Genomic DNA, 14,439 nt, shown 5'->3' with positions numbered 1-14,439 from the left:
AAAATCAGCACAGCCTAGTGGAATGCGACTGGATTCACCCAGTGATTCCTATAGGTAACGTACGCCATCCAGAAGCGCTTGGACTTGAAGTGGATGTAATCATCAACTAGTCAGCTGTCGATATAATCAAGAGACGTTTACAGTACACGCGGAAAAAACGAGGGAAGAGATTGAAATGAGCGGACCCCTTACAGGCATAGGTAGCGCTGGAAGGTAGATAGACAAGATAGCCTGGGTGTGTCTTCGTCACCGCCCCTTTTTCAAGGGAATGCCAATAAATAAATTATCATCATCGAAGCACGAAAAAGGAGTTCCGCTGCAGTCCACGCCTCATACATAACTTATTTCGATGGTGCTGAAAGTTGTGTCTCCATAATGATTTAATTCTAACGCATTACTGTAAACAGTTATTGGGAGATGGGTTCTGCAGAATTTTTTTTACGATTGGCAGTATTCTTCGCAAATAATGCAAATATTCTTAGTAAGCTCAATACGATTCTGCCTTATAGCACTCGTGACTTGCGGATGAAGTCGTTGTAGCGATTTTCGGTAATTATGTGGCGGAGCCGTCACATACAGATGTTGACCATTCATGTGGCAGAAGACATGAATGCCATCGTAAAGTCAAAAACTTGTTCTTACAAAGGTTCTAAAATAGCAGCTTCTAGCGGTGTTTTTTTTCTGACTGCTAATGCTGCGCGTTGTGATGTTTCTTTAAAGGGACATTTAGTTTCTCGTTATTGGCTCAAAGTTTGCACTGATAATTATTGAATATTATGGAACGTCTCGACGTTCTTTTTATGTAATGATAATTGTATGCAAGAGGTTGTTTTTAGCTTTACACTGCAGGATCTTAGCTAAAGTACTACCCTTACTTACAGCATTAACTCTTTCTGGCTATGCCATTCCGTTTTTATGCTTGTGAGATGTAGATTTTACTCAGTTATACGAAATACGATATCAACTTGCAGTTGCTATATGGTATCATCCTGCATTTCATGAAGATAACGTCCTGAAAACAGTTCAAAACACGGTTTCAGCTTCACGAAACTGGCCCTTCCGACTAACAAAACAAAGATACCTTTCGAAGAGTTCACTTGCCATTCGATTTTATGTGGTACAGATGCGTTCGGCCATCGGGCGGTTGTTTAATCCCTTACCGGATGTGCGGCCCGTTGCCTGAAGCGTAAAAGAAGGGGTGCGGCGAATGAAACAGGATGTTGGTTTGTCGGCAATATAGCTGTTTGTCATGTAGCTTGTGAAAAATCACTAGGCTCATTTCTAGATGCACTTTCAATGAGCTAAGGTAAAGTACTTTTTACTGAGTGTTATAGATTGTTTGCAGTAACGGCTTTCTCGCAATGCATAGGACTTTCACTGAAATTTCCGATAACAATGTAAAGCTGTTTTATTTTTAGGTGACTGTGTACGCGTGTAATTGTTCTAACTAAACTCAAGAGGGTCTTATTAGCCACCCGGTTAGAAGACCGATAACTTAATTGTGGACTAGAATGTAGTAAAATGCGCAGAAAATATTTGAAAAATTAAATCCTGGTTTTGAAAGGTTTTAGTAGCTACAAGAGAGCACAGTTCGCAATGCCTAACTTAAGCTGACAATATTACAGAATTGCCCATTCAATCCCAACAATTGACACGAAAAAGTGCAAATTACATATGACGCAGTGCAGTACGTTGATGCTTGTAACGCAAACATGGGCTGGTCTCGGGGTCTATATATAAATATCACGGGTCGGTTTGGGATATGGAGACTTAAGGTAAAATTCGTGGTTCCAATGTTACACGTAAAGCGCGCCGAACAAATTATGCTTATACTTGCGCACCTCCCTTTTTTTGTCGTAAGTGTATTTTTTGAGTCGTAAGTGTAGGGTGGTATTTATTACGACAGCAACTGTGTGGAAACTCCAGGCAAATTATCACCGTCTTCGTGATGTGCCGTATAGAGTGCTATAAAGCGAGATAGAATTGCGCATCGCGTGCTGGATGATGTGGCTGTGAAAGAAAATGTGCAAGGTGAGCCAAAAATCACGGTCGCTTGATGCTGGCAGTCCTTGAACGATAACGTTCTGTGCGATGTTGTCACGTGCGCACTAGGGGAGAAGAACGCGTGTGTCTTATTCAAGTACGGCCACGGCTGATCATGTGCGTTCGCGCGGCACTCCCCATACATGGCCCACGCACTCTATGCTGCAGGTAATTGGCGGCGTGTGCAAACCATAGGGCGAGCCAAGATGGCTGAGTGGCTTATTTCGCGCTGTGTTACCAGGCGCATATTGTGGTAGTTCATGTGATCTCATGTTTCCTGAAAGTGCTCAAGTGAGATGTAGGTCAAAGAAGTATTCGGTCTCCAATTCCAGCGATCTTTAGCACGTCAGCGTTGTGACAGCCAGTATTCGGGATCATCCAGTGATATCTGTTCATGTTTGCATCTGAACGCGTGACACCACAGTTCATGTCATTAGTAAGCAAACGTTTACCACAATTTAGACGGCTGATGAAGCTTCCTTTGTGTAGTTGACTTATAGCTTGCTTTCACTATTAATTATTGGCCTTACGGGTGAAACCGCAATTTTTCTTCTTTCAGACGAATATAAATTGCACTAGCATCATTTTATACAAAACGTCCCAGACCCCGAAAGTTACCATTCTTTTGGAAAAAAATTGTCTTAGTTGGTGATCCCGTGAATGAGGTTTCACCAAAGTATTTCTCCCGAAAAAAACGTTTGGTGACGTAAGCTCGCTTTGAATTTTCTGCAAAGAAGCAAAAGTTGGCTGCAGGAAAATTTTTTAAATGAGTGTGAAACCAGGTACAATGACAAATACTATTTTAGAATATTTTACTTGCCTCTTTCCTTTATGCGACGTCGGAGGTGAACACATATTTGAATTTCCCAAGTTTATTTGGCTCAACAAACAAGAATAAGATAGTGGATTTTCAGAAGTTTATTGCATAAATATCGTAAGCGTTTCAGCCACTATATTTTTAACAATTTTTCCCCCGAGCAATATACTATGCTAGCAATAATGCTCGACTATGAAATCATAAGAAGCACTTCACAATAAAAAACTTTCGAATTTAGAAAAAGATCTCTCTTTGAACATGCTCAAACCTAAATTAATCATTAAGGCCCTGAAGATAATATTAGGAGAAATATGTCATTATGCGCACCAACGGTTCATCTTTTGATTAGAAATTTTATTTCTAGTAAGGTATATATGGGCACGAAAAAAATCTTTGAAATCCACAACGAATCTTCTGAACTGTGTCTTCAGCGCGAAACACATGCGGGAGGCAATTGAATTCTTGCCAGGCTTATGATCTCTTTATGCACGAAATACAGCCACGTGTTTCTTTATGCGCGGTAAATGTCTGTAACGTATTTATTTGCATCCGTTTGAATGTTTATACTCCGTAACTACGTTTTAGGATAAAAGATTTGTATGATGGTAATAAACCATGGTCATCGTCCAGACAGGATAATTTCTCGACGCAAGATATTTTGCATGGTGCTGATTCATTGTTTTATAAGCACTTCAGATCAGCAGATGATAGTGCGTTTTTTTCTGTCTCTGCGAACGACAAAATGAGGGAAAGTAAGGCACTATCGGCCATGTACAACGCTTGCATCTATGCCGTGTTGCTTATCTCGTTACCCCACCTAGTTTTCTGGCATCCTCGACTGCGCTTCCTTTCCGTTGGCGCCCATTTTAGTGTAACTCTAATGGTCCACCAGTTTTCTATCGGTGATGAAATGAGGAAATTTGAAGGCGCTAGTTGGAATCAGCTAGCGCAATACAGGAGTAAGTGGACATAAAAATAGGCTGATGATGATGGTGAAGCCGTGTTGGCCAACCGACCACACCGGGTAGCCCAAATTAGAAGTGGTGAATTGATGCGATCTGTTTATGCTGGTGTCAGTTGACACAGCATGCATTCCCTCGGCAAATAGCCACTGTGCATATGCCTGCCAGAAAAATAGCTGGCGGCACATACATGTTCTTCAATGAAGACACTGTTCGGGAGTGCCTATCGATAAGGTTGGCTGTAGACTGCACAAATTGTTTATCGCCTCAAACAAAGTATACTCGAATTAAAATTATATTATAAGAAGCTGAAAGGCTAGTGCGTATAATGAGCTACCTCATTATTTTATTCTTGAGGACCTTATGCCTAATTTAGGTATAACAATCGGCGAAAAGTGACTTTTTTTCTAAATTTAGAATGCACTTTCTGGAAAAAGAAACCTCATTATGGTCAAACATCATTTCAGCTTAAACAACGGAGAAAAATAGTGAAAAAAAAACCTTGCGGCTGTAATTTTAGCGATGTTTACTAAAGATTTCCCGAAATCCTCAATTTTTTTTCTGTTTAACAGAGCCAGTTAAACGCGGCAAGTAATGAATGTGCTCCATTACGACATCACGTGAAAGAACCACGCACGTAAAACATTGTAAGCTAATATTTATCATTGTATCTAGTTTCACAATTCATTAAAATATTACATAAAACCAAGTTTTGCTTTTTCACGGAAAGTTCTAAGAGTACTTACGTCAATAGGTAAATGTTTGCAAGAAACGTGCCTTGATGAAAGATCATTCACACAATCACCAACAAACCCAGTGTTTTCAAAGAGAATCGGCGATGGTCACTTTCGGGGTTTCGGGTGTCTCGCCGTGCTTTTTACCCAGTAGCTTTTTTTACCACCTAGTTTGTGATTATTATACTCAGCGTATGTATATTTTACCTTTTTTAGTCAAGCGCTGTCCTCTAGGCCATCGTTGGAGCAAACGCCATTAAAATATTGTAACCTGGTTTTCGCGGCCACATCGAACAGCTTACAGGCTTGCAAAAAGATTGATTTCATTCTGTTTCGAGAGATAACGTCATAAAATTTCATTCTCAGCTCTTTAATTTTGATGCTATTGTTGCTGTGTTTAAGGCTCCGTATTTACCGATGTTATTCAGTTTCTTCATTTCACTGTGTATTCTCCTTGCAGAAGTTTATTAGAAAGTTTTAGATAAAATTTCATTGATGAAGCGGTTTGTTCATAAGCACGCAAACCTAAAAAAAGCCATCTAGCTCGAGGGTCTGCTTTTAAGGCAGCGCCAGTGTTCTTAAAAGTATGAACTTACCGTCTTTACGGGCCACCATTGTCATTGTCTTTATGAGTAAGCAAGCAACGCTCACGCACAAATTCGAATGGTGCGCGGGTCACCATCGTCATTGTGTTAATTAAGATAGAGTTATATCAGGCACTCGGAACTCACGACCTTCGGTGGGAGTTCGACCTACCACCTTTGGCGATAAGGCGAGGTTAATTAAAGACCAGTTAATTATTATAGAGTGAAGTAAATAAAGCAAGCACTCGAACCCACCACCTTTGCTGAGAGTCGCACCCTCGACCTCTCGTGGGAGTCGAACACACGAGCACTGGTGTAAATTAGGGCTAGGTTATTTAAGGGACTGTTAATTACGGTAGCGTCTTAGGGCACTTGAACCCGTGACCTTTGGTCGGAAACAACAATTAAAAAGAAGTTAGAGCGCATTCGAATGAGATGGTCAAGCAATTTAATGAATGTTTCTTGAGTCCGCAGGCTTTCGCCTTCACCCTCTTTGGCGTATACTAATGTGACTGTCAATTTCCTTTTTACCGGAATCAGAATCTCTCATTCTTCTCTCCTACAATAAACAGGTTCAGATAAAGGCTCCGCAATGCTGCTGATGTTGGTGACGTCCATCTTGGCGTCCAGTGTAATCGTGGTGTTCCACATTCTGAATGACTTTCTATTGCGGCGACGTGCTCCCAGTGGAAGTAGGATTCCGCCCATGCCACCTGCAAACTCGATGCGAGGACACACTGAAATTGTTCGCAGCGATTTCGATCGGAACAAGTTTCTCCAGTGGACCAAGGAGTACGGGCCAGTGGTCAGGTGAGAAAAGCTGCTGGAGATGACTAAGAGGCGAAGAACCCACAGGTGGCGCAGTGGCCGCAGGTCGGCAGTAGGCAATCAAAATTAAACCCTAGTGTTTCAGTACAGTGTCTCTCCTAATTTACTCTGTGGCTTCGGTACAATATAGCCCCCAATTTAATACTTTACTAGATGAGGAGAGCTGACGACACGTGAGCGTGGCTTACAGTGTCTGCTGCTAAGGCAGGTAGGCCAGGTTCATTGAGAATAGCAGCAGCAGCTGACTTGATGATAAATGATTAAGTAGTTTTGCTCATTTTAGTTACAGCCGCCCAGAGGTGCATTCTGAAGCATGGATTTTCACATAGATTGATCCGGAGCTTCGAGTAGCTGATCATCTACTTTAAAGCCAACTTTCTGAGTTTATTCGTAGGTATCATTTATCGCACAGTGTTACCTATATGTCAAATACCGTATTTACTCGCATAATGAACAAACTTTTTCAAAAAAAAATATTCGCAAAGTTGAAGGGTGCGTTTATTATGCGGGGTAGAACTTTCAGCGATCTTTTTTTCCGCGGCCACCTCTAAAAAGTGTCAGTTTCGCGCGAAAGGCGTACCATCGATTGCTATAGCAAATGCGTAGACAGCTATACAAAGTAAGTATAGTAGTTTTATCCACCATATAAACTTGCGAAATAATTTAACCAGCATGGAGTCAGCGCGCACAGGCAAACATGAACCAATCACACTCGATGACTGCGGACACTCACTGTCGAAATGCTAGTTTGAGGAAGCGCGGTAGCAACAGCGAGCGAAGTGACCTTCGTGCCGTGTATCGCTTCAACGCAAACTGAGCGGCGATAACGGAGCACGCATAAAGGTATAAGCCGCCATAACACCTAGACTCAGCCCCCAACGCAGATTGCTTTTGAAATAGGGCGCGCGCGGCGGCGCAAAGTGCAGTTGCTTCACATTGCTGTGCCCGGAGTGTCCATATGATTGCTATCGCAATAAAAGTAGGAGATACAAGGTATGATTCCCCGCCCGATACGGCATCCGATACAATTGTACCCGCCAGAGGCCATGGAAAGTGTTGCTTTGTGTGACGTTTTCTTTATAAGTACTGATCGTTAGCTTGTCATTGGTTGTGACCATATGGTGCTCATACTATTGTAGATGGTTCCTGTACATACATATTTTTTTATTCTAATAAATACCATGTAAAAAACTGTCGGTGGTCTAATATCGGATGCCGAATCGTACTGTGTCTCTCCTACTTCACGGGAGCAAGTTCAGGGTGCGTTTATTACGCTGGAGAAAAAAAAGACATTTCGACGACTAAAGCTGGGGGTGCGTTCATTATGCGAATGCGTTCGTTACGCGTGTAAATACGGTAATATGATCTGCAACAGAAGAGAACAAGTGACAAATGAGCGAGTACACCAGCGCGCTCCAGCATTCTGTTTAGTTTTTTTCAAGCGTTAAGTAAAGAAGATGTTATGTACCTCGGCTCCGCCTCCTGGTTTTCAACAGTATGGTGCCATGACCCGATTAACGTCGATAGTCGAAGACCCCTGACGGTGAAGCAAATTCCCTGAAGAGGACGACTGACCGACGCGGTCAGCGCATTGACTCTTGAAAAGAAACCAAGAATGATCAACGTCATCAAGAAGCCTTTCATAGAAATCTCGAAATACTAGGATTGACACGTGCCGCTGTTCGAGTGGTGGTCACCAATATTATCAACAACGTGACACCTGTTATTCAGATGGAACCAACAACAACTTGTGAGCTGACGTACCATATCTACCCTGTGAAGATGAAGGAAACTGTAGAAGCGCACCTCATAGGTCAATATCAAAGGTTGTCACATACATACATACCTTGTGAAGATGAAGGCAACTGTGGTTATGTACTTTGATAACCAGGTAGAAACGCATGTTATAGATGATAATCTTGAGGAGGTGCTTCAAGGCATCGGACACTATAAAGAATCTATTATGGTCGCACAGCCCCACGCTACAAGCATTTTATCTGAGCTACAGCCAATGATTTCACACGTCCATAGCGATATCTTCCATCAAGGACGCTCACAAATTAAACTAACGAAGGTTCACGTAAAGATGTTTCATGGTGACCCCAACAAATGGCTATAATTTTGGGACCAACCTCAGTCCATCATTCTCCAGAACCAATATCTGACAGGTGTGAAATTTAAATATTTTCGGAGCTACCTGAGCGGGTAAAGCGGAATGAGTCACCAGTGGCTTGTCTACAGTTAACGAGTTATACCATAGCCAGAAGTTTTTTCAAAGGGCAATTCACTCAGAAGTCGCTGATCGGTAATTGCCTCATGCAGCGTCTTCTAAACCTGCATTAAGTTCGCTCCTGTGAGGATCTATAAGGGCCTGAAAAGTTACACGTGCAAATTCGGACTTAAACGACGTCGCTTCATAGTCTTGGAGTAGAAGAAAAAGCCAAAAATGGCTGTAAAACTGAACCTTTCAAAACATGGTGCTCCGTTACACTCACGGCATCTGGTACTCTACATAGAATGTGTCACCTGTGATAAACCAGATGAAATGCCAGGCCTTCTGAACTTCCTAAATCTTGAACTCAGAAGAATAGAACAGGCAATGTTGATAGTTTTTGAATAAAGAGAACAGGACTAACCTACGAAACGAAAATGAAATGAACATTTCCAAGGTTATTTCTATAAGTTAACCGCGAAACTTTCGCCAAGCGTTGCATAATATGTAAAGATAAAAGTCACTCGAGGGATGCCTGCCCAGACGACACTAGACGATAAAAATAATAATAAAATGAAACGCAACGGAAATTCTGTTGCTGCTTTTGCTGCTCTAGATGATTTGACCGAGCGAAGGAAAGCAGAAACCAGAAGATACTAAGCTCTACCATATACATGGTACCACATATTCTATCAATGTGTGGCGTAAATTGGAAGCTGGAAAACCCCCAAAAAAAACGCTGAAAGAGGTTTCAAGCTCGCCAACAAGCTCGCCTAAGTACACAGATCTACAGCCCGTACAACTCATGGCTCATGGTACTGGAAACAAACGCCTCGTAAAAACTTTGACTGATGGTAGCTCTCAACACCGCTTCATCACAAAAAGCTTCTCTAGGAAGGGGAAAGTCGCTGTGCTAGCCGAAGAGCAGCTCATAGTCCCGGATTTCGAAACTCTTCGATATCTCGGAAATGTTATCGGATAGTACGAGTCGCGCTGAATAGGTTGCGCGACTCAAGCTCATTTGTGATTGAGGTCTTGAGATTCCAGAAACATGCAACGACTTGTCAGTGCTGCTAGGGACAAGTGTTCTTAAAAAATGAAAGGCAAGGACTGGATCTTCGTGCTTCAGGTCTTGCTTGAGCCACTACCTGGCTGCTCGTCAGTTGAAAATCTCGGCGATTGGATGTCTTCTTGACTACCACCGAAACTGTCGTAGGATGAACACTTCAAGGAGATACCAGAAGCCTACTTATGTTTAACGACCCGGAAGCTATAAACAGCTTCAACATAAGCCTAAGGGAAGACAACGTTTCCAAGCAACTAAGGTGTTTCTTTGAAGTAGAACATCTGGGACTCCCCAACGAAGACATATTTTCTAGAGAGAAATAATATGTCAGGAAAAATTTCGCAGAAATACTGTTAGACACAAGGAACACGATCAAGTTGAAGTGCCTTGATGCAGAAAAGTATTAAGAGCTGAATGACAACCAGGATGTCACTTTAGGAAGGCTGTAGTCTCTGGAGCGAAGGCTAAGTCGAAAACCATAGTTTTAGAAGGATTACGATACTGCGATTAGGAGCTGCTGCAGCAACAATTTCGCTGAGTTCTGTAGTGAAACACAACCATATGACGATGAAACGCCTGGTCGTATTCGAGGCCTCTTGTAGTGCTTCTTACTTGCCTTCTCTCAGTGCCGTCTTTTGGACAATGCCATATCTGAACCTTAAAATCCTTGACTTACTGCTGAAGTTTCGCAGCTTGAAGGTTGAAATTCTCGCCAACACGGCCTAGACGCATATTGTCACATTTAGCTTGAGCAAACTGCACACATTTTGTGGCGTCATCTTGTGACGACCGCTACAAAACCGTCCCACTTAGAAACTGCTGGAGGGAAGAAGAAGAAGCCGATGAGTGCGGACGTGGGAACTTCGGCTCCCGCTTCTTGACATATTTTCGACCGGATATTTTGCTCACAGCGTCAAAAAGTTGGTGTCACTCGACGCCTAATGTTCTCAGGATCACGCTGATACCAAGTTTGCTATGGTGGGTGGACTTTTCCCCACTTTCAAGAGGACTGTCAGTGTGACCACGACGCGGGCGCGCTAAGCCTAGCGCTCTCCGGCGGATCCGCGCTCGGCGTCGCCGATTGGCCACGTCACGATGGCGACGGCCATGCAAATCACCGTGGAAGGGGAGGACATCTCCTCCGATGAGTTTGAAAACAGCGTCGGATGGACTACGGCGGTCAGCAAGCGCAAGTCTGCTACGAAGAACGCGCCCAGGCAAGGTGACCGCGCCTCGCCCGCATCACGTGGCGAGAAACGAAGCCGTGCTAGTGAAGCTAGTGTGAAGAAACGTATCACTACTGCTTCGAGGCTGCCCCACTTGCCAAGGGAGCACATTCGAGTCATTGTTCGCCCCCGAGGAGGTCTGGACATCAAGAAGGTGGGACATCTTAGGGTCGCCCAAGCCCTAACCGTCGCCGCAAACCTACAAGCGATTGATATCACGGAGGACATCATATGCCCCAACATGATGCAAAACATCATGATCGTGAGCACCCCCTTGAGAAGTAACGCCATGGCGTACACAGGGGTGGAGGCAATCACCATTGGCGAAGCCAACTACGAGCTTAATGCTTACTTCGCCGCCCCCGAGAACTCATGCAAGGGGGTCATCCACGGCGTCGATCCCGCCATAGAGCAGGAAGAATTACAGCGCCTCATCATCCAGCCCAAGAACCCCAGCGCTCTCGAGGTGCGGCGAATTAAGAACACAAGCACCGTCATCATTCTCTTCGACGGCCTTAAAGTGCCCGATTACATGGATAGTCGGCTGGCACACCTACTCGAAGCCAAAACATCGCTACTGAACAGGTGGAAAGGGCAAAGGCTCAATCGGCGGCTTAGAAAAAAGATCGCAGAGCTTAACAAAGCCATTGAGGAGCACTGTCGGGTACTAAGCCAACAGCAGTGGGATGAAATATGCAATTCGGTTGACGGACAAATGAGAGTGGGCGCCAAGTGGAATCTCCTCAAGCACCTACTAGACGCAACCAATGCTAGATCCAACCAAAGTAAAGTACTAGAGAGAATCGTACATGAGCCCACTCGCCAAGAAGACGTGTCGAAAGCCCTGGATAACCTCGCTTGCCGGTACCTCCCCCTGGGCTTGGCCAACCCAGACGACTACCCAACGTATAGGGGCGGTTCGTGCCCAGAGTTGGACGCCCCCTTTAAAGTCTACGAGGTCAGGGAGGCCCTACACTGCCTCAATGCCAGGTCCGCGCCAGGGCCTGATCAAATCACCAATAAGGCTCTTAGAAACCTTGACGACGACTCCATAGCGTGGCTTACAGAAGAAATCAACAAGGCCTGGCAAACAGGTGAAGTCCCACGAGGTTGGAAAGAGGCTCTGGTAATCCTCATTCCGAAGCCCGGCAAAGCTCCAAACCTATCCAACCTCAGACCGATTTCCCTTACATCCTGCGTAGGAAAGGTAGCGGAACACGTAATTCACAATCGGATTTCTAAGCATGTCGAACGGAGCGGTCTCCTTCCCTACAACATGGTGGGCTTCCGACCAGTCCTCTCGACACAAGATGCAATGAAATTAATCAAGACTCAAATCATAGACCAACATACGAGAGACGTGCGGGGAATTCTCGGGCTTGACCTAGAGAAGGCATTCGACAACATATCACACCGACATATTCTGGAATCCATCTCGGATCTTAACTTAGGACAAGCCTTTCACGGTTACGTAAGATCATTCCTGGAGAACCACAAAGCCACGTTAAAGCTTGGAGACCACAAATCAGAAGGGTATTCACTCGGACCGAAAGGCACGCCTCAGGGAGCAGTGCTATCGCCCTTGTTGTTCAACCTAGCCCTCAGGCAACTGTCGTTATCCCTGTCGGGAATCGAAAGAGTTCACCACACGATATACGCCGATGACATGACTATCTGGTGCACCGGCGGCAGCGAAGGGCAAGTGGAATCGAGCCTACAAGAAGCAGTCGACCGTACTGAAACCTTCCTCGATGGCACAGGCCTACGATGCTCGACAACGAAGTCTGAACTACTACTCTACAGACCGGTCCGCAAAGGTCCTAAACCCAGGGGTTGGAAGCCCCTGGATGAAGTTGACATAGAACTACATACCAAAAGCGGGGCGAGCATTCCTACAGTCGACACCCTAAAGGTGCTGGGAATGTTCATCGAGTCTACCGGAGGTAACATCACGACGCTCAGAAAAATCACGACCAAGACGGAGTGCATGATTGGATTAATCAATAGAATCTCCAACAAGAGGAGCGGTCTAAAGGAGGACAATCTCCTACGGCTATTCCACGCATTCTTAATGAGTCACATAATTTACGTGGCTGCAATACACAAGTGGTACGCTTCTGAAAGGCACAAGCTGGACACGCTCATCCGTAAAAGCATCAAAAAAGTGATAGGAGTACCAATAAACGCCAGCACGGACCGCCTTCTTCAACTAGGTGTACATAATACACTCGATGAAATCATCGAAGCTCAGGAAACGGCTCAAGTATCACGACTTTCTAGCACCCCTGCTGGGAGGGAGATTCTCGCGGTCTTAGGAATCGGCTCCACTGTAGCGATGGAACGCACATGTGAAATGCCAGATTACCTACGGGACAACATTACGGTTGCTCCTTTTCCCAAAAACGTGCATCCACAACACAATGCGAGCAGGCGCAAAGCTAGGGCTGTGGCATTGCTCCGGAGCATAAAAGCCTCGCCTCACACGGTCACTTTCGTTGACGCGGCCCAGTACGAGCACACATCGGACTTCGTCGCAACGGTGGTCAATCACGACGGACACGTCACTTGTGCGGCCTCCATCAGAGACAGCACCCCGGCTAGGGCAGAGCAGGCTGCGGTCGCTCTTGCACTTCTCGACGATGCGAGAGCTGAAATATTTACTGACTCGAGGGCGGCGGTTCGGGCATTTGCCTCTGGTGCCATCGCCAAGGAAGCTCATCGAATTCTCAAAGGCTAAGTCATCCAGCCACATACAATCACGTGGTTCCCGGCCCATCTCGAACCCCAACTCGACTCCCTCCGCAACCTCAATGACATCGCACACGTCCAAGCGCGCGAACTAACCCTCCGCGCTGACGCCACTGCAAGTCGAGGCTCCGTCGATTCTGGGCTCTTCGAGTTCCGTGACACTCTCTCCACCTTCAACGAGGTTACCAAACACTACTACCTTGGTAGAAGACTATACCCTCCCCCACACGGGACACTAACCAGACCTCAAGCTGTCACACTACGCATGCTTCAGACGGGATCATATCCCAACCTGAATTTATTTCACTACATCAATCCAGACTGCTTTAGTCCAGACTGCTCTAGCTGCGGACAATGTAGTACTTTGGAACACATGCTCTGGGGATGCCCCTCGTTACAGAGGGGCCCGCATCGATGCACTGCAGAGGAGTGGAGCTCTGCTCTTCGGAGCTCCGACCATTCACGCCAATTTTGGGCTGTCCAGAGAGCCCACGATGCGGCGCTGGAGCTTGGTCTCCCCGTCCCGACGTGGGTGCGGCCCGCGGCTTCGTCGCCTCCCTGAGAGGGGGCAACAGAGCTTCTCAGGACCTCCATTAAAGTTCTTTGTCTGTCTGTCTAGAAACTGCTGGGCATGTTCGAATATTTAATAAATGTTCTGGAAAACAATCAAGTATGCGCATTTGCTTCGGCCGGGAGCTGTTACATAAAATGTTCATCATGGCAGATAATCAGCTACAATATACTGAGGGCACCAGCATTATTTTTGTTTTTTTTAGAGCGTCAAATAAAGAAGACGTTCTCGACCTCACCTGCGCTTGCTGGTTTTCAACACATGCGGCTGCCGATTTCCGTTTTCTGAATGTTGTTGCTATATACCAGCGTCATTGCACGTAACACACTGGACGAATGCTTCTGTAAATTCCAAGTTCGGTCTATCTCCGGGCGCCAGCGACTACATTCCGCAGTCAATGCCGTGAGGAAATGTAATCGTATTGGTGATATCTGAACTATCTTTGGACCTTAATATTCTTGGGGGGGGGGGGGGTTCACTTTGTGCATAACTGCATCACAACAAAGCTATTCCACAGAAAGAGTACTGCAGTCTAGAATTTACGCAAACACTATTTCGAAAATCATGGGTATTTTATGGACTAATTAAAATACTACGCCTGTGCTATTCACTAAGAGTAAGCCTTACGTAACTATTCATTTGTTGGTC

General features: G+C 45.2%; 1 protein-coding gene across 1 annotated transcript in view; it reads left to right on the top strand.

Moving 5' to 3' along the window:
- The window catches only part of LOC125946979 (cytochrome P450 2C15-like), a 311,950-nt gene that overhangs the window by 217,426 nt on the left and 80,085 nt on the right, over positions 1-14,439 (top strand). Inside the window, exon 2 of the mRNA XM_049671232.1 lies at positions 5,713-5,950. Coding sequence (XP_049527189.1) covers positions 5,733-5,950 — 218 coding nt within the window. The 5' untranslated portion in view covers positions 5,713-5,732. The remainder of the gene's footprint in view (positions 1-5,712; positions 5,951-14,439) is intronic.

The sequence above is a fragment of the Dermacentor silvarum genome, chromosome 7 (genome assembly GCF_013339745.2).
Source record: "Dermacentor silvarum isolate Dsil-2018 chromosome 7, BIME_Dsil_1.4, whole genome shotgun sequence".
NCBI classification, from domain to species: domain Eukaryota; kingdom Metazoa; phylum Arthropoda; class Arachnida; order Ixodida; family Ixodidae; genus Dermacentor; species Dermacentor silvarum.
Note: the sequence above shows the minus strand (reverse complement) of the source record. Positions and strands in the feature narration are given on the sequence as shown.